Source organism: Synchiropus splendidus, chromosome 17 (assembly GCF_027744825.2).
Source record: "Synchiropus splendidus isolate RoL2022-P1 chromosome 17, RoL_Sspl_1.0, whole genome shotgun sequence".
Classification (NCBI taxonomy): Eukaryota; Metazoa; Chordata; class Actinopteri; order Syngnathiformes; family Callionymidae; genus Synchiropus; species Synchiropus splendidus.
The window spans coordinates 10,810,553-10,830,655 of record NC_071350.1 but is presented as its reverse complement, the minus strand read 5'-3'; the positions used below and the strand labels follow the sequence as shown (position 1 = coordinate 10,830,655).

The following is a 20,103-nucleotide window of genomic DNA, read 5'->3' as shown; positions in this document are numbered from 1 at the left end:
AAAAAAAAACATTTCTGCTTGTTAGATGATACAAATCCACCAGTCAAGTGTGGTTGCTGGACTGTCTTTAAGTGTGTCTGAACAGTCCGGACATCGAGGAAAAACATCGGGAAGGCGATCGATTCCTAACTAATGATTGATGTTGGAGAGGCAGCGAGCGGACTGCTGGCAGAAAAGCAATTATTTTTACAATTTCTAGTGTCTTTTGCAACAGATCAAAGTTCACAGTACATCGTCCACTCAAGAGGGAGGCAGGACTTGTTTGAACTCTTTATACAGCAAAATGCAAGCCAAAGTTTCGCCAGTGTTTTGACTGAAGTCCTAAAAAGACTTGCACCTATTAATTTGGAGCTTCACCTCCGGGTGCAGCCAACTATTTTTTGCCACTGCTTTTACACATCAACACAGTGAAACGGGTGAGTTAAAAAATATTCAAAAGCGCCCTATGATGCTTGTTTTTCTTTTTTAAAGATGGGCATGAACATCAAAATGTAAACATTTGAACAGCAAAGTTATATCTATTTACGGTTTCCAAATTGGACGTTTGACTCATCACTCTTTGAAATGGATAGAAAAAGAGACAACATTTATGGCCTCAGTGCATTCATTGGCAAAAACGTTTGCACTGAAAATACCTCTGGATGTGTTAGCTCTGATAACAAAGCAGAAGATAAAGTCATCCTCAGTTTTTTTCTTGTTGAAGTTATCCGGTTATTTGTGATTATTCTTGTACAAATAAATTGAATTACAGTTTTCAGAGAGCTGGATGCGGAACTACTAGCCATGCTAACAGTGAGGTTGGCAAGGTCTGCTTCAGTTGAATGGCTGATGTGTCAACATGCAACGCAGATGCCCGTCTTCTGTGACACTGAAACACAAAAGTCCACTTGACAAATCGTCACTATTTGACAGAGCAGGGTTGCTTTGCAAAGTCCTACTGTCATAGAGCTCTGTGGGTCATTGATCCCATGATCTTTTGCAGGTTCCATAAAATAAGTTCTATCAGTTATAAGATCTGCAAGATGAAGATTCAGTTTCACTGAGTGTTTCATCTTGTTAACCCAGTACAGGGGTACCTCGGTTCTCGACCGCAATCCTTTCCTGACGGCCGTTCGACAAGCAATTTGTTCGAAATCTGAATCAATTTTTCCCATTACAATGAATGGAAAAAGAAATAATGCGTTCCAAGCCTTAAAATAGTCTTTTGTAGAGTGAATGTAGAGTGTGTGCTGCAGGTGCGCTGTTCCTCTATGTGTGTGGCCGCTGCATGTGGGAGGGGTTGCAGAGTGAGTGACGTCTCTCCAGAAGGGAAGAGGTACCCGGTGCGTGTCCAGCTCTGAATGTGTGCTTCTGTGCAGTTTGGCTGTGACAAAGTCATAAACCAAGTCACTTAGCTCTGTCCCAGACTCGCCTCATCCCTGTCCCAGCTCCAGCCCACAACAGGACATCAAACCCTGGAGTGAGCGCTCCAGCCTCGGAGGTGTGGAGAGCGAGCACCTCCTCTGTGACACTCTACCACGGTCCAGTGTGGAGACAGGAAAGGTTTTACACCTCAATATGAAGAGAAAACGGTCAGTAAATGTAGCTAACGGGACACGTCTGCATACAGAGGCCGCGTTATGCACAATAACAAAGTGCGTCGTGGGTCAGCTGATCGGTCCACACACGGCTTTTTTCGGGGGCGTTCGAGTTCTGGATTTTCATTCGAAATCAGAAGCAAAAAATTATCAAAATTTTTGTTCGAACTCCGATACGTTCGAAAACCGAGGTCCCACTGTATATGGAAAACCATAATAAGGCTCCTTTCACTGAAGCCAAACTGCCAGCACGCACCGCCTTCATAAAGCTTTCATAGCTTAAACAGCAGCTAGCCACTGCGAGCTATTCCAGACAGAATAGCAGGTATGATCCCATTCAAGGTCCAAAATTCAAGGCTGCAAACTGACATTGATTCATCTTAATGAGCAGAGCCATTACGCTAATATTGTTTTATGCCGCACACTAGACAAATATTCCAAGGTCTTGATCTGAGGAGGCAAATGTTGGAAATGTCTATTAAGATTCAGCACTGTAAGCAGAGCCGGCAAATAGCCAAGTCATTACGCTCACTAATGACAAATGAAGTGACCGCCAGACAAAGCAGGTGCGCGAGATAAAAGACCAAACACTTTTGGATTGGCGTAGTCAGTGTTTCGCACCAAAATAGTCAGACATTTCAATGAGGAGCAGACAGGGAACAATTGAATAGCAGAATTAAAAGTGGGCTGTTTTAAACGGTTACTTGTGTGACAATGGAGCTGACTCAGAAGGATCTGGCTGGAATGCTCCTTCATCTGTTTTAACTGGGGAACATTCTTTCATCCAAGTCCTGTTCACTCTCGCACACTCATGAGGACACTTTAAGGGATGTTTTTTTGCACGTGGAGAAGTTCTTTCGCTAATCATTTACAGCACATTTTCTGGAAAACTTTTCTATTTTCCTCAGTGACAATGAAACTGAATGGACTGAACATGTTCTAATTCAAGGTTCAGGTTACATTAACTAAAAAATATATTTTTGAATTTGCAAGTATGCGATAATTATATCTTAGTTACTTGCGCATTCATCTAAAATAAAAAAGCAATACAATCCTGTAGGGTGTTATTTGAAGGCGTGGCTTCCAGCTCCTTTAACTCATCTTTTAAAAATAAATCTGACCTTAAACAACCAACTAAAACGTATAATTTCATCAAAAAATGTCAGAAAATCAATTGAATATATTCAAAAGTCAAGCTCAATAATTTTATCCGCTGTAGAAGTCAGAGAGAGTTGGCAGGGGAACTTTAATATTTTAAGTTGTTTACTGTTTATTGAAAGACTTCAGGCGCCCTCAAACATCGTTTACGTGTAAACATCATTACATGAAAATATGAAAGGAGAGAAGCAGGCACTTATTCCTGGCTTACACCAAGAAAGAAAAGAAAAAAGAACGCAGTTCGAGTTCACGGATATGATATGGATCTGTGAAGACTCAATCCAGACCATGGACTCAGACAGTTCAGAGAACATACTGCAGCGAATGACTCACACAATTTGAACTGTATTTTAACTCTGACCAGAGCATGACCGAGGACCGATGGTGAGACCAAGCCTGAGACCAAACTGAAAGCACTACAGTTCATGATTTAATTTTTAAAAAATGACAACTATTACTGTGAATCCATGAATCCATCACCTTGTACTCGATAAGGGTTGCCAGCGAGGAAACCTGGTTTAACCAACACATTCTCACTCCTCAGCATCACATATTGACGGTCAATGAGGGGACTTCTGCATCCCATGTTGATGCTGATGCATTGGGCACATTGCTTGTTGTTGGATTCGATTTTCAATTTGAATCAAATGTTTCTCCCATTATTGACTATTTGCATCCTATTTTGATACTAAGCCATTGTTTTGCTTGCTAGTATTTACAGTATATCGTATTTTCCGGACTACAGAGCGCACCGGAACATTAGCCGCACCCACCAAATCTAAGAAGGAAAATGGATTTTTTTCATACATAAGCCGCACCAGTCCATAAGCCGCGGGTGCACCGTTGCTGTCTGCGCCACAGAAAATGCATGAGAATCACTTCTAGCGATCCTCTCGTACTAGTTTTGAAATCCAGTGTCGAGACTGACTCATGAAACAATCTTGCCAATGTTCTGAACTCCAGTCATGAACTCCTCACATCTTATTTACATTAAAAGTGTTCAGAAAGCGCTGTTTTCACCCTCCAGTAGATCGTCTGTGTTAGCAGAGCTGCGGACATGCGGGCGAAAACAGCGCAATTTGAGCGCTTTAAAGGTAAATAAAACGCCCGTGATGTCATCGGTTTGATGTGACGAAGCTCAATATTTGTGCCAGCAAAGAGCATGCTCATTAGACTGTAAAAACTCGGGATGCTCCGAGAGACAGGGAGAGCACTCAGCTGAAGCAGCTGTCTTCAACCTCTTTCATGAAAGTTCTCACTCTGGACGGTTGCAAACGTTTCAGATTCAGGTGGTGGACCGCGAACGCTGCATCTGACACACACAAGACTGCAGCGGATTCGGCCGCGGTTGATTCCGTCTTTAAACGACACCTGAGAAAGGCTGCTCATCTGGCGCGGTGAAATTAATGATTATTTCTCGGGCAATATGCTTCGCGTTGTGAACGCCACGCTCAGACCGGCGACTGTTGCGAGTGACCGCTGGTTCCTGCAGCTTCACTTTCATGAGCACCAGAAAACTCTCTGTGCTCCGTCAAGTGCTGGTGTTTTAAATATCGTATTGAATTCGTGGCGTTGACGCCTTTTAACATGCATGTGCTGCAGGATGCAAACTTGACATGACAGACTGAAAAAAGCTTCCGCATTAGACACGCCGTTGCCAAGCGAGTGGCGAGTCGGCAGGGAGGAGCGGACGCATCACAAACCACGGGCAGTGCCTCATCAGAACGGCTGCTGTCACATGTGATCGGATTTTGTGACCGGCAATGACAGGCAGTGGTCGGCATTCACAGATCACAACCAGTTCAGCCTTTCATAATCGGTGGCTGATTGATTGGAATATCCCTGTAAAAATCAATATATTAGCCGCATCGTTTGATAAGACGCAGGGTTCAGACCGAGAGAAAAAAAGTAGCGACTTATAGTCTGGAAATTACGGTAGTGCCTCATGTGTTGACATGTAACAACACAAACTGGACGACTGGCATTGTCTGACATCTGAGGAGTGAGAAGGTTAGTGATGTGGGATTTTTGTGGAGCGTGCGCAGAAGCAACCATCTGTATCACATGATCAGATCACGGACTGGACCGCACTGTTTAGTTCCAGTTTAGTCGCCACTTTTCTCTGTGCTGCATTTAGACGCAGCTGGCCAGTTTCGGAAAATTTCACCCACTGGGTTTCAAAACTAACCATGCACTCTATCTGTTTACAACCCGTATGTGTCTGCTGCTACAACATTGCAGTGGCAGTGCCACAAGAAGCTGAAACCCATGTTGGCCAATCAGAAACCATAAACAGCAAACCGTCTCTTATAAAAGAGCATCGGTATTTGACATGAGTTAATATAAGTTTTGCCGCGACTCTGATGGAATCCGAGGCGGTCGCACTTTTCACGATTTAAACTCTGGCTGAAGTTCTGGAAAACGCACCATTTCCAGAGACGTATCCTGTGTTTGCATATACCATATTTTTCGGACTATAGAGCGCACCCACAAAATCTAAGAACAGTAGATCTTTTTCGTACATACGCCGCGGGTGCACTGGTTCTGTCTGTGCCGCAGAAAATGCATGAGGATCACCTCTAGTTCTAGTTTTGAAAACAGGGTCCAGCATCGAGACTGACTCATGATACAAACTCGGCAGTGTTCTGAACTTGAATCATGAACTCCGGCTGTCACGCGTGATCAGATTTTGTATGACAGGCAGTGATCGGCATTCACAGATCACGCCGAGATCAGCCTTTCATGTTCATTAGCTGCATCGTTGTATGAACTGCAGGCTTCAGACCGCAAGAAAAAAAGTTGCCGCTTATAGTCTGGAAAATACGGTAACTATAGTGTGCAATCAAAGAGATATTTCTTTGTTTCCAAAAATAGCTGGCCACGTGTAAACATGGCCTTGATCTCCATGGACTTCCATCTCTTCCACAGCTCACACACAGCTGTCTGAACGCCACATAAGAACCGAGAACACCACCCCCCACTCTGACCACACTATGAACACTAACTGAAGATTTCTGGGAATAGACTGTGCCTGCTAAATATTTAACTTTCTCAGGGGAGAGTTTAAGACGTCCGTCTGTTAGCATTCCACATTGATTAGCACATAAAATTACAACTCCTAGCTTTGTTGTGGACAAAGCAGTAAACTGCCTCATAAATACTCCGCAGCCCGATTGCTGCCACGCTACAGATGCTAACTATTCCACGGAGGGAAGTCGCTAAAAGCTAGGAGAACTAAAAAGGTCGGGGGAGACAACCAACTACAGTAGCACTTCGCTTGCTAGGTATTTGTCATTTCTCCGCTACAGAACAAACCTGAAGCCACATTAGTGTAACGGAAGGGTTTGCCATCTGAAAAAAAAAACAGCGGAGCAGGTAATGAAAGATGGCGCGTGGCGGGATGTACAAAGAGGGAGCATGAAAACAGACTTGAACAGAGGAACTTACTTTCCACGGAAAACCCTGTGATGTCCAGTGGAAAACAGAAAAGATGAAAAGAGGAGCATGGCAGAAGAAATGAAAGGAAAAGAGGAGAAACAAAGAGTGAAATGAAAATGTAGGCAATGAAGACTGGGGTGCATCATTAAGCCAGCATTACACCAGGACACTCTTGGAGCCGCGTGCCGCTTCACTTTGTTATGTATTCAAGGCCAAAAAAAGTAATTGGCCCGTCCAATGTCCCCAAGATGTGATGGGTTGTGCTTGTGTGCTTCATTAAACTGACGGAAGAGTTTTATAGCCGCTCTTTTCTGTTCAAACAGCAGACAAAGTGCTTCTTCACTCTGTGTGTTGTTCGGATAAAAGATATGAACGTATGTTGTTTGAGGCCCCGTGTGAAAAGCCCAACACTGCTTCTGCTGTTTTGAGTTATGACTTGGATTTTCACCATTATTTTCACCAGCTAACTAATGAAAATATACCATTAAATACAGGGAAATCTTTAGCGTGCTAATGTTAGCTTGGCTGCTTTCATGAAGCATGAGGAGGAGAACCATCTCAGTTAGGAAGCAGCGCGACAGGACTTCGGGAGAGGAGAGAGCGGAGCGAGAGTACTCACGGACTGGCTCCGTCTTGAAAGTGCTGGGTGGACTACTGTCGCCCTCGCCCTTGCCGTTGACAGCAAACATCCTGACCTCGTAGGTGGTCTCCGGCTTCAGGCCGGCGATGGTGATCCGGGTCATATCTGCAAGATACAAATAAGTGATCACAAATAACAATCCAGGTCCACAAAATCCAGCAATCCAGCTCTGCCTTTACTGTAGAAATACTTAGTATGAGTCACTCACATTGCGTTTTACTCAGTCGTGGCACACATTTCAACCTCTTTTTAAGTGAAAAACGGAGGATAAATAATGAATACTGAAGTCCACTTTGGATCTTTTACATCTCTTTCATCTATAGAATGAATGATTTCATTCAAATATCTAAGTTTCATGATTTAAAACTCCATCATGCCTTGGCTTAAACACTTGACAAGTACTTATGTTTGAGCTGGAGAGTCACAAAAACACTACCTGTCAGATTTCAATAGTCTCTTTGCTTCACTTAATAATAACAGCACACTTTTGAGAATTTATAATTGAGGTCATGACATTCTGGAGTCACAATGTTATCTTATTATTTATGTATAATCCAAATTCCAGTCAGATAGGGAGAGCCAGACAGTCACTGACCGATAAATCCCAATGTGGGAGACAAGAAGTACCCAGATACGCTCCATGCCCTGAGTGGGATGAGGATATTTGTGTCCTGCTGTCTCTTAAACCAGTGTTATGCATCTCTCCTCCTGTTCTGTCAAGTTTGGATTTAATGCTGTTGATATCAGGATAGGTTATAATATCAAAAAGCAGTCAAGTGTTAAATAGCAAAACACTGTTGCGCTGCTACTCTATCCGTTACCCGTCAAATATATGTGATGCTGCTCTTTTTTCCATAAATTCCTTCCAAAAATTGCAGCAGGTTGATGTTTATTTTGGCAGTGGGTTGACTATCTTCAGCTTTTGAAGAGGCCATATCAGCCTTCAGCAGACACTGTAAATATTAAGACGGGGAGGACAGTGCTATCATCGGCTCTGCAGTTTCAGGCAATTTTTCTGTACCTTTTGGCAAAGACTGATGGTGAAGCAGTGACTCCTCAGAATACATGAACACCACTTTTTCACTTTAATTTGGAAGGATGTGGTGAGAGTGAAGGAAAAGAAGTGTGGAAATGAAGAAAGAAAAAGGTACTTTCCAATAACTTTGTGAACCAAATGCAGAATTCAGATGTCCAGCATTTGAAGTATAATAGTCACAGTAGATCAGAACAACTGTTTAGAGGCTAAATGAAGCAGGTGATGAAGGTCACTGAGACTCACACTCTTCAGCAGAGTAGTGCCTGCTGACCCAGTCCCTGCCCGGCAAACGCCACTCCACTCTGTACTTGATGATGGGGACGCCTCCAAAGGATTCGGGCTCCATGAAGACCACCACTGCTGTGCTGGAGAACGGCTCCACAGTCTGAATTTTGGGTGACGATGGCACATCTGGAAGAAACACAAAGCACTTTTTTGAACCAAAGGAAATTGCAGTTCACACGTTTGTGGTCTAGAAAGTTTCCAGAAAGTTTCCTGCTTCTGTCAGACTTTATCTCTGTTCACGTTTCCTCCTGCCTCGTCTCATTCACACATGACTTTCACTCAGCTTCTCTCCAGCTCACACCTCCACATCTCCAACATCTCTTCCAGCTCCTTCTTTCTCTACACAGATAAACAGGGAACATCTATTCCTATGATATTACTGAACCCAAATTTGGGATTTATTATCATTAGTGTTGTAGTTTAATCTGCAAAATCTTATGAAACATAAACATTTTTACTTGAAATTGTTTTATGTGAAAGGTTACATATCTTTTTATGCTGCCAGACTTTATGTCTGATGCTTCATCATATCAATTTTTTCACCTTATACATAAAATTATTTGTGAAATTATTATTTATTATGGTTTTTTTTTCCATGTAAAAATGTTCCTCTTATGAACTCATGAAAGACCACATGACAGACCTACAACCAGAAAGAGAGACTTAGTGACGGGTCAGTGATGCTTCATGAAACAGTGTCCACATTTTCATCGCTCAGAAGGTGGCACTCTCTTTTATTTGTTGTTTAAAGTCAAAGATTGCAAAGCGAAGAGTGCCATCCAGTTGTCAGTGACTATGAGGGCACTGTTTCATGAAGCCTCGCCAGCCCATCACGAGAGAGAATAGACCTGAAGTGTTCCTGAACCCTGTTTTTTTATGTAAAAACATTCCTCTGAAGAACTCGAGAAAGACCACATGACAGACCTACAACCAGAAAGAGAGACTTAGTGACGGGTTGGTGAAGCTTCGTGAAACAGTGTCCACATTTTCATTGCCCGGAAGTTGGCGCTCTCGGTTTTAAAATGATGTGAGGCATCACTGCAATTGTTTAAAGTCAAAGATTGCAAAGCGAAGTGTGCCATCTAGTTGTCAGTGACTATGAGAGCACTGTTTCATGAAGCCTCGCCAGCCCATCACGAGAGAGAATAGACCTGAAGTGTTCCTGAACCCTGTTTTTTTATGTAAAGACATTCCTCTGAAGAACTCGAGAAAGACCACATGACAGACCTACAACCAGAAAGAGAGACTTAGTGACGGGTTGGTGAAGCTTCGTGAAACAGTGTCCACATTTTCATTGCCCGGAAGTTGGCGCTCTCGGTTTTAAAATGATGTGAGGCATCACTGCAATTGTTTAAAGTCAAAGATTGCAAAGCGAAGAGTGCCATCTAGTGGTCACTGACTATGAAGGCACTGTTTCACGAAGCCTCGCCAGCCAATCACGGGAGAGAATAGACCTGAAGTGTTCCTGAACCCTGGTACTCCAGGGGTCCCCCAGGAGAGAGAGACTTTGGGCTCACTGCACCGTTCACCTTCACAAATGAGCGTATTGGAAATACAATACATTTGTTACTGCCCTCTATTTCCCCCCCAAAATAAAGGCAGTCCCACAGCTCGAGTGAGTCCCTCAGCGCACATGAGAGCACCTGTTATACACAGGAAGCCTTGACAGGACAGGCCACGTGAATTGCCCCTGATTGATAGCGCCATCTGCACTTGTTTGATAATCAGCCACATTGTGCTGTTGTTCTGCGCCTGCTGGCCTGACCACCTCTGGTCAGAGATGACTGCAGATCTGCACGACACGGACCTGAGATCAAGGAGGCCCGACAGACTTTGAGCTCTCAGACAACTCTTTCAAATAAACTGCGTTTGATGCGGCTAGAATGTCCGTCACTAAATGAGTGACTGCGCTCATTATTAAGACAGAAGCTCGACTACAATCTCTCCCTCCTGGCTGCGCTGCCAGACCTCATCAGCTCCAGCGGACGCCAACCTGCCAACATTTCCTCACAGGAAACCTCCTCCGCTTGCTTCACTTGCTTCCTGCAGCTGGCTAGTAAACAGTTATACTTGACTTGTTTGCCTTCGTACGTCTCCTTCAAGGTAGAGCAGCGATCAAATATCAGGTCGGGTCGAGCGCGACTGAAGAGGCTCTTGAGGTGATGTCTGGAGACATCTTGACCTGAGTGATGGTACAGTTGACCCAACACATTCTTATGAATGGATGCTGACCCCGGAGACATTAGGTTTTTGGCTCCACTCCCGATTTCACTGTAAATATAGCTCTATATTTCATGAATTAAACACCCTTTTCTGAGCTCTTTAATAGAATGAAAACGCTGAACTCTGTGATTTGTGTACGCATCTTCAAACCCTCACGATAAATTCTGCTGCATTCAGGATATAACTGCAGCTTTTTGCAAATAATTTACTGGTTAATTTCATGTAATTTAATGGAACACGTTGCTCTCCAGACAACAGGGAACCTTTGTAAGTGCAGGAGTTCCTGGTCCACGGATCCCACTGATGCACAAGACACGTGGCAGCTAGGATGATAACAACAACAACAACAAACATGGAGGAATCCCTGAACAAAAGCAGACAAAAGCATCTGTTTGCTTTTGTTCAGGGAGGTTTTTCACTACACAATGGCCAGAGTTTCCACTACTCTGAATGGACTTGAAATTCTTATAAAATTGAAATCTTTTCAAGACATTAAAAGAGCTTTAGTTTCAATAAGGTGATATAAAAATTTGAATATAGCCACCATTTATTGTGCTATCGCCAAACTGACGCAAAATAAACAATGTTTTGTTGTTGAAATGTATGTATGGTTCCATCATTTGATTCATTCAAATTGAAAAATGTGGCTTCTTGTTTTACTATTAAACTGCCATCAAATTCAGTAATTCATTAGATTATTATTCTTTTATTTTTTGAGAATTTGGAATGAGAAACAGACCTGCTGGGATGAGGAGGAATTCCTTCGACTCGGTTCCCATCACATTAGTGGCAGTGCAGTTGTAGCTTCCGAAGTCATTCTGAGAGTCTGGGGTCACCTGTTCCGAACAAAGTTGACAGTAAGTCACAAGATTGCCAAACAAAAGTCACGCTTGAATGATTTCAATAACTGTATGGTCACATCTTCAACATCAGATACACAAAACTGACAGTGTTGGGAACATGGTATCCGCAGCCTCACACTTTTAAAGATTCCATGTATGTCCATGACTTTCACTAAAGGTTTAGGCATTTCTAGTCTCAACTAATGTACCACATTTGACGTAAGTGCAATGACATTTATTCCAAGTAGCGAAAGTAAGTCAAAGATATTTCTTGAGGAACACTTTGGGAAAGCAGCTTTTCTCGACTAATATTCCAGTCACACAGTAGCCGGTGTATTGAGAATTGACTTGACATGGGATCACTTTTTTAACAGCCATAAACCTGACAAGAAACAACTTCAAAGAACGCTTCTGCTATGCGCTGCTTTATTTCGCATGCCTGTCTACAAATAAAAATAAAACAAGGATGTAAAGAAAAAAACAGAGACACAGATATTAAGACCGTAAATACACTGCAAGGAGTTAAAATGTTTATGGAGAAAGTGGAGAAACCTGTGCCATATTTAGTGTAAATATGTGTTGTAGATTGCTACTAAAGGCAGGAAAACCATCTCATGAGAGTCATAACATTCAAGGAAATATCTTTAGCTGTGTTTCACTGAATGTACATCCTGCTGCTGGTGAGTTAAATAGAAATGGAAAGAACAATATACTCCTGAAAACAAGTATTATTATTATTGTTATTGTTGTTTCTTGTTTTCATATTAAGATGCCTCAACTAAGATTGACACCTGCACTTCAAAGAGCTAGCATTGTATATTTAAGATTCTTCCATTCCACATGAATTCATTTTAAGATTCTATTTCAGAGATCAAACTGCAAGGCTAAATGAGATTTTCTGTCTTGAATTGCATGTTGGTTGTTATTTATCTTATTTATTGTTTTTCTTTTCAATAAGCAGCATACAGAATAAAATAACATTTGAGCAGTTTAAAATGACATATTTGTAATAACATAACACATAATGGCATCTATATTTCCAAATGTCTTCCCCATTATTATCTTTGTAAAAATAAATCACAGTAAAAATAAATAAAGTGAAATAATTTTCACATTTCAATAGTCATAGACATGGGAAAAAAAAGAAAAATTCCCCCACAAATATCTAATGTTGCACATGCTACAAACCTCCAGGTAGCTAGCAGTCGGTGTGTTGTAGATCTTGACGTTGGTCATGTTGCTGTTGGGCAGCTGTGCACCGTCGCTGAACCAGACCACTGATGCGCCAGGGTAGGCTTCCACCTCACAGCTGATGTTGGCTGGGTTTCCCTCCCAAGTGTAAACAGCCACCTCTCCCAAAATCTTTGGAGCAACTGTGACAAACACAAGCAAACATCACATGAACTGACCAACCTCTTACATGATCAAATTCACAGCAGTTGGCATTGATATGAGGGAGTTAGTTGAGTTTGGTTGGGATTGACCCAGCACAAAAATGGGGTCGTGAGTAAATAAAAAATTCATTGCATCAACCAAGTATATATATATATATATATATATATATATATATATATATATATATATATATATATATATATATATATATATATATGTTTGTGTAGCGTTGCAGCAGCAAGTCTTTTGTGTTTGTCTCCGGAATCAAATAAAGATGCTGCCGAGTCTGTTATGCAGATCCTTTCAAAAAAGCTATTTAATTACAATGCTGCAGACACCTGAGAGGAAGGCGACTGGGAGAAGTACATTCAGCCCGTCGTAATGGCAACCCTTCCTTCTTCTCTGAGTCCTCTTATCAAAAGGCTTATCGGAAAACGTATTTCCTTAGCGTGGACATTCAAAAACATACCTCTGCAGGCCACATTATGAGAGGAATGAAACTGAAAAGATCTCCTTCAAGATAGTCGCAAAGCCAAAAAGCTCACTGTGAATGTCATGGCATTTTCATCTCACAAGTGCAGGGACAAACATGTGACGGAAACCGCGACACAAACAAGCAATAGGTTGGATTGGGTGGCTGCTTGTGGACACCAGTGAAGGTTGACCCCGCCACCTTGCTTCCCTCTGTCTCAGTCGGCTCACGGTCCACGGCAATAGAAGGCTCTTCGTGGAGCAACAGATTTTGCACGATAAATTTCCCCAATTTTTTTTTTTTTTAAATGTCAACTGTACCAACTACTGAGCTGGACAATGGAGCCACTGCCACATGTACGCGACAGGACGTTAGCTAGGAAGTAGTGTGGCCATTTTGGTGAGAAACCAGGGGCTGAATTGTTCTGCTCTGATCACAATCTGAAGCCATAGTGGAAAACAGGAGAAGAAAATGACCAAGTCGGGCCTTTCCTTTTCAGTGCGGGAGATTTCCAAGTCACCCTGCTAGCTATCACTTAGCAAAAACAAAAATAACCGAAACTTTAGCAAAATCAATATTGCATATCAAGCCAAGCAGTTCTTCATCCTCATACTGTAATAGCGGACACACTCCTCCTCTGCTTAGTGTGTACACCAGAATGAAGTACTCTTCACTGTTTAGGTAAAGAAACACATTAATAGCAATTGATATCTGTTCCTGCAAACTTGCTGTCAAGTTTGATTCTGGGTGGCAGTTTCTCCTTGCACAACATGCAACATCATGTGCCCCAAATTGCAATTTTTCCGACTAAACTCACACCTTTAAAAGACGTAAACTATCGCGAGCTGTCATTATAGATCCCTCATTATAGAACACTTTCGCTTGCATTTTACAGTGTAACTCAGACACAGTAGAATAAAGTACAGCAGCCTCTTTCTTGCTGACTTCACACAAAAATCCAAACATCCATGTCAAAAAGGAACACATACACAAAACTGACTGACTTCCCTACAGAAATATTCTCACTAGTTCAGTGCAAGATGTGCAAAAGACGATTACTACAGGAGTAATATGAGAGATCCTGAGCTTCGTAGAGGTGTATGTGTGAGTGCGCCCACTTCACCTCTGATAAAAATGCACATGCTTCGACAGACAGCTCTGATTCATCATTTGGACTCGTGCAACATCGACCCAATTATAATAAAACTTTGTTTTATAATGACGTGCTCAACCTCGGCAATTTCCAAAATGTCAACGTCTCACAGGCTTGAGTCATTACGGCGCAGCGTGTCTAATAGACGCACCATTGTGATCTTCCGAGAGAAAACGAGTCAACAAAAATTACACAATGGGACGCCGACCAAAGCCGAAAATGAAGCCTCTTCATTTGGGGTTTGATGAATATTCGTCCTTATTATTCTTGTCTTTCCCCTCCTTCCGCAGCTCTGCTCACTTACAAATGCTAATAAGACTGCAGCCGCTCAGGCAGGCAACATTAGGAGGCGCGATGCTGAGAAGTATGACATGCTTAATGAATTACACAGGGAAAACATTCATCTCATTTTTACATTTTTGACAACGATATTGTGAGGTTAAAGACCGTGACAGCGTTTTTTTTTTCTCTCTTGCTAACACGACACTTGAAAGCAGTGTCAAGCGTTGAATAGAGTTGCCTTCGCGAGTGCCACCGAATGATTTCCTGATGCTGTAGCGACGCTTAACGCACAATACATTAGTGGGGCAGCTGCACTCCAACAATAGTCGCTGAACCTTTCTTCAACAGAGACACTTGCAAGGCGCCATAATGCTAAACCAAGAGGCGGGTTGAGGACAAACTGGCCAGTGACAAAGACGTGGACAAAGCTCGAGAGAAAAGATCTATTTATAGCAGTGTTTATATGTTTAATAATTAAGGTAAATGGATTGAAGGATTAGGGATTAACTGTAATCCAAAAGCAAAACAAACAAAGACACTGTGAGGATCTTCTCTACTTCACTTCTGTTGTGTGCGATGACTCCTAGGCTTTGCCTGTGGATTTAAATGTAAATGTTGAGGAGATGAGGAGAATAAATATCGAACATTTAGCACAGAATTTCTGTTCCTATTAATGCCAGCATAGGATAAACTCAAGGTCCAATATTATACAATACATAATATATCTGAAAATCACCCAAAATGTTGAAATAATTTGCATTTACATCAATTAATAACACTACAGTGGTACCTCGGTTCTCGACCACAATCCGTTCCAGACGGCCGTAAAATCAGAATCGATTTTTCTAATTACAATGAATGGAAAAAGAAATAATGCGTTCCAAGCCTTAAAATAGTCTTTTGTAGGAGTGAATGTAGAGTGTCTGCTGCAGGTGCGCTGTTCCTCTATGTGTGTGGCCGCTGCATGTGGGAGGGGTTGCCGAGTGAGTGACGTCTCTCCAGAAGTGAAGAGGTGCCCGGTGCGTGTCCAGCTCTGAATGTGTGCTTCTGTGCAGTTTGGCTGTGACAAAGTCATAAACCAAGTCACTTAGCTCTGTCCCAGACTCGCCTCATCCCTGTCCCAGCTCCAGCCCACAACAGGACATCAAACCCTGGAGTGAGCGCTCCAGCCTCGGAGGTGTGGAGAGCGAGCACCTCCTCTGTGACACTCTACCACGGTCCAGTGTGGAGACAGGAAAGGTTTTACACCTCAATATGAAGAAAAAACAGTCAGTAAATGTAGCTAACGGGACACGTCTGCATACAGAGGCTGCGTCATACACAATAACAAAGCGCCTCTTGGGTCGGGTGATCGGTCCGTGCGCCTTGTTTGTCCGGCTTCGGGAGCGTTCGAGTTCTGGATTTTCGTTCAAAATCCGAAGCACAAAAAATCTTGTTTGAACTCCGATTTGTTCGAATTCCGGGACGTTCAAAAACCGAGGTACCACTGTATTTTACCTTCATTTTGAATGAAATAATTGTCATCACACACTTATTAAACAAAACAAATTAAATGAAGACAAAAACCTGTCATTGGCGATAACATTTTTTGAACCACATTGCAGACTTCAGGTCGTTCCTGCTCAAATGTCGTACTAGTAACACTCCCCTGTGGTGCTACGGGCCGCACAACCTAAAATAAGGCTCCATTCGGGCGGAAAGGTGTTAATGCAGTTAGCGCAGCTTACACGCTCCGCTGCCTGTTTTGAAAGGATCTATGACTTTAATCAGGTACAAGATGTTATGGACAGAGTGAATTTCATTAACGTCTGTCTCATGTAACTGAGGCCGATTCATTCTGCTGTGTAATGAGACGGGTGACCCCCTACGAGGGTGAGCGCTTCACCCGGAAGTTGGTTGTCGACCAGCGGATCAGCTTTATGGCTCAGCAATATGTTTAAGCTCACGCCGGCAGTTGTGTGTTTACACAACTGCCGGCGTGAGCTTAAACATATTGCTGCGACACAACTTCCTCAAGCTCTCTTCCACTGCAGAGAAACACAGTTGAACTGAAAGTTTAATAAGATTGAAAAACAAAATCTGTTAAAATAAGTAAAGCATCAGAATTAAACAATTGAGTTATACTTTTTAAAACTGTTGTTCTGGAGTTTGAGTCCTAGCATGTATATTTCACACACTAGTCAGAGTTATTCATTAAAAAAATGGCAGATTTTTTTGTTTTAGAACTCAACGTAGCACCGACTTCTATAATGACGGACACCTGCAGCTGTTTTTTTTTGTTTTTTTGTATTCCCTTCCTCTCCATCATGCTGTTCCCCGGGTCTCATTGACCTACTACAGTGTCCTTGACATGTTGGTTGGATTAATGTGGTCTCCAAACCATGTCAAGGAGATAAGAGACACGTCCTTTCAGAAGGCCTGAAGTCTGTGTTCTCAGACCTTGAAGACAAATTCTATGCAGTGAAATGCAGCAGTCAAGCTCTGCACGCCAAAATAAAACTCCAGCAGGGTCTGTGTTCAACAAGATTTAGGGGCAAACCTCAGGGTCAGGAGACCTACTGAAAAAAAGGTATTGGCTGTTTCTTAGTTTGTAGCACGGATACAAGTGAAGGTAACTATGTTAAAGCGGCCAACGCAAACACACACACGCACGCAGTTCAAGCGCATTGCAGCACACACCTGAGACCGACAGCCCTGCCATCCGCTGCGCTGGTACCAGCTGTGGGTGAATCCACCTACGTTTTGTGTCAACAAAAGATCTATTTTGATAAAAATTCCATAGTGAAACGAAGATGATATGTGCGTCTCTCTTCGATGTTTCCTACACACTGCAGTGGCACCCTAATACTTAACATATCACTTTAGACGGGGGAACACTTATGAACTATTAATAAAGTAATTACTTGCTTATCGATGGTTAATACTCAGTAATTATGGTGTAATTTATTACAAGCTGTAATCTAATAAGTCATAACAGGACATGACTGGCTAACATGCTCCAAATACTTGTATGAAAGTAAGTAGTAAGTGGTTTATTTGGGGTGAAAAATGGTCCCTAATATAAAGTGTGACTGAGAATTGACATGTTGAAACTGTCAACAGTTTAGTTTTGTTATTTTTCTCTTGTAAACAATAAACAAATATATGTAATTTTTGTAGCATTTTAGAATGGGGAACATATATTAACTATTAATAAGCAAATAAACTGCTTGTTAACTGTTAATACACAGTTATTATGGTGACATTCAGTTGCTAACACGCATATGAATGAAGTAGTTTATTATTATTTATTATTCATTATTATTACAGTAATATATGTTCTTATCATGTGATACGATAGATATCCCAATACAGGAGTGGGGACACAATACATAACAATATATTGTGATAATGTTTCAACAGAGAACCATTATTTTAGGAGGGAAAAATCAGATAATGCAGTATAATATGATGTGCATGAAAAGGGGTTTATTGCTTAGAGGTCAGTCCAGTTAGCCTTTGAGTTCAATTTCGTACCCCAGCAGAGGAATGACTCGCTCCTTTAATCCATAAAATAACTCCAGCATACAAAGAGAAAATGTTGGTCAGAAGAGCAGCATCTATGTATTAAATATTGACATTGGACTTGAAAAAAAAAGGATACAAAAATACATAATGTGCGATACAAAAATGTGACGCAAAAATATCACTACGTACATTTTACGATATTTGAGTGTATATTATTGGTATCAAGGTCAAGGAACAACCAATATTGTGGTCAAAATTGAACAAAAAATAAATGTACCATCAGATCATTAAAGTAATATTGAGCACTTTTGTCCATCGCAGTAAAAATCCCTGCTCATTCTCATGTGCACGCATTTTAAAGTCACAACTTCTGTCCATGAAGTTGCTCCCCCTGAACTGAAGCTGTCGTTGGGAACGCTATATTCATAAGTTACAGGGACGGAACAGGGAGTTGCTATTGACAGGTCGCTCCTTTAATCCATAAAATGACTCCAGCATACCAAGAGAAAATGTTGGTCAGAAGTGCGGCATCTATGTATTAAATACTGATATATCCGACCAAAAAAAAAAAGTATTGCGATACAAAAATGTGATGCAAAAATATCACTACAAGTATTGCGATATTTGAGTGTATATAATTGGTATTAAGGTCAAGGAACAACAGATACTGTGGTCAAAACTGAAGAAGAAATAAATGTCAAACTAATATTGAGCACTTTTGTCCATCGCAGTAAAAATCCCTGCTCATTCTCATGTGCACGCACCTTAAAGTCACAACTTCTACCCATGGAGTTGCTCCCCCTGAACTGAAGCTGTCGTTGGGAACGCTACATTCATAAATCTTTTTTTAATTAAAGGGACGGGACAGGGAGTTGCTATTGACAGGTGCTAATTTGATAATAGTCCCTAAAGACTTTTTTAAAAGTGTAATAATGAGGGAATCGATGCAACACTGCAAACCTTTGACCATGAAACAAGCGGCTTTAATTTGGCTCTGAAAAATAAATACAAATCTGAGCACTTGAGTTGCACCGGTCCTGGACATAAAGAAAAGCAACTTGCTGTGAGCTGAACTGTAATTTCATGACACAAGCTCGCTGCTTAGGCGACTTCCACCTCTGCCGGATGAGAAAGAGGTTAGCCGCGGCCAGGATCACATCTCGAGTAGCAAACCTCGACACACTCTCAGCCCAGCAAATGGGATCATGCTGTGAAGTAGATAGGAAGTTCAATGATTAGATAAGGTCTTCATTGTGCGTGAGTGGGCGAGGGAGAGCGGAGACGGCGGCGAGGGAGCGCCCCGCACAAGACAAAGCCGCCCCTCTTATCGATAATTGCCGGGCAACAGTGAATCAGCTAGCTTATTACTGGCGGATGACTCCGGCTAACTGCGAGCTCTGAAATAAGTCCATCAGCGTGGCATGGAGATTATATCTCGCAGCAAATAGCCGGCACCATGACAGCAAGGAGCACTCGCTCACTTGGACAACCATTGATGTTGTTTTTCACTTCTTTTTTTCACCTTCTTCTGCCGTTTATCCGGGGTCGGGTCGCGGAGGCAGCATTCGGAGCAAGGAAGCCCAAACTTCCCGATCCGCATAAACCTCCTTCAGCTTCTCCTGGGGGATCCCGAGGCGTTCCCAGGCCAGACTGGAGACATGATCTCTCCAGCGAGTCCTGGGTCTTCCCCGGGGTCTCCTCCCGGTAGGACATGCCTGGAACACCTCCCCAGAGAGGCGTCCAGGGGGCATCTGGATTAGATGCCCGAGCCACCTCAGCTGGTTCCTCTCGATGTGGAGGAGCAGCGGCTCCACCCCGAGCTCCTCCCGGATGACCGACCTCCTCACCCTATCTCTAAGGGTGCGCCCAGCCACCCTGCGGACGAAACTCATCTCAGCCGCTTGTATCCGCGATCTCATCCTTTCGGTCATAAAGCTTGTGACCATAGGTGAGGGTGGGAATGTAGATCGATCGGTAAATCTCCCCCTGGAACTGCAACCTTATCGTGGGGGAGTTCTGCAATTCTTGAAATGAGATCAAGTGCGTGAAAGGACGAAGGCGTTTGGATCACGGGATACGCAGCGGTGTCTTCGCC

General features: G+C 42.5%; 1 protein-coding gene across 13 annotated transcripts in view; it reads right to left on the bottom strand.

Moving 5' to 3' along the window:
- LOC128748282 (neural cell adhesion molecule 1-like) overlaps window positions 1-20,103 on the bottom strand; it is a 203,620-nt gene that overhangs the window by 18,833 nt on the left and 164,684 nt on the right. For 6 of the 13 annotated variants that reach the window (XM_053846909.1, XM_053846910.1, XM_053846914.1 and 3 more), the window contains 4 exons: window positions 12,388-12,572; window positions 11,097-11,193; window positions 8,093-8,260; window positions 6,793-6,918 (listed from right to left, as the gene is read on the bottom strand). In XM_053846909.1, the coding sequence (XP_053702884.1) occupies window positions 6,793-6,918; window positions 8,093-8,260; window positions 11,097-11,193; window positions 12,388-12,572 (576 nt within the window). Of the gene's footprint in view, window positions 1-6,050; window positions 6,087-6,182; window positions 6,198-6,792; window positions 6,919-8,092; window positions 8,261-11,096; window positions 11,194-12,387; window positions 12,573-20,103 lie in introns of all 13 variants that reach the window. The other 7 variants (XM_053846905.1, XM_053846911.1, XM_053846907.1 and 4 more) reach the window with 3 other exon arrangements.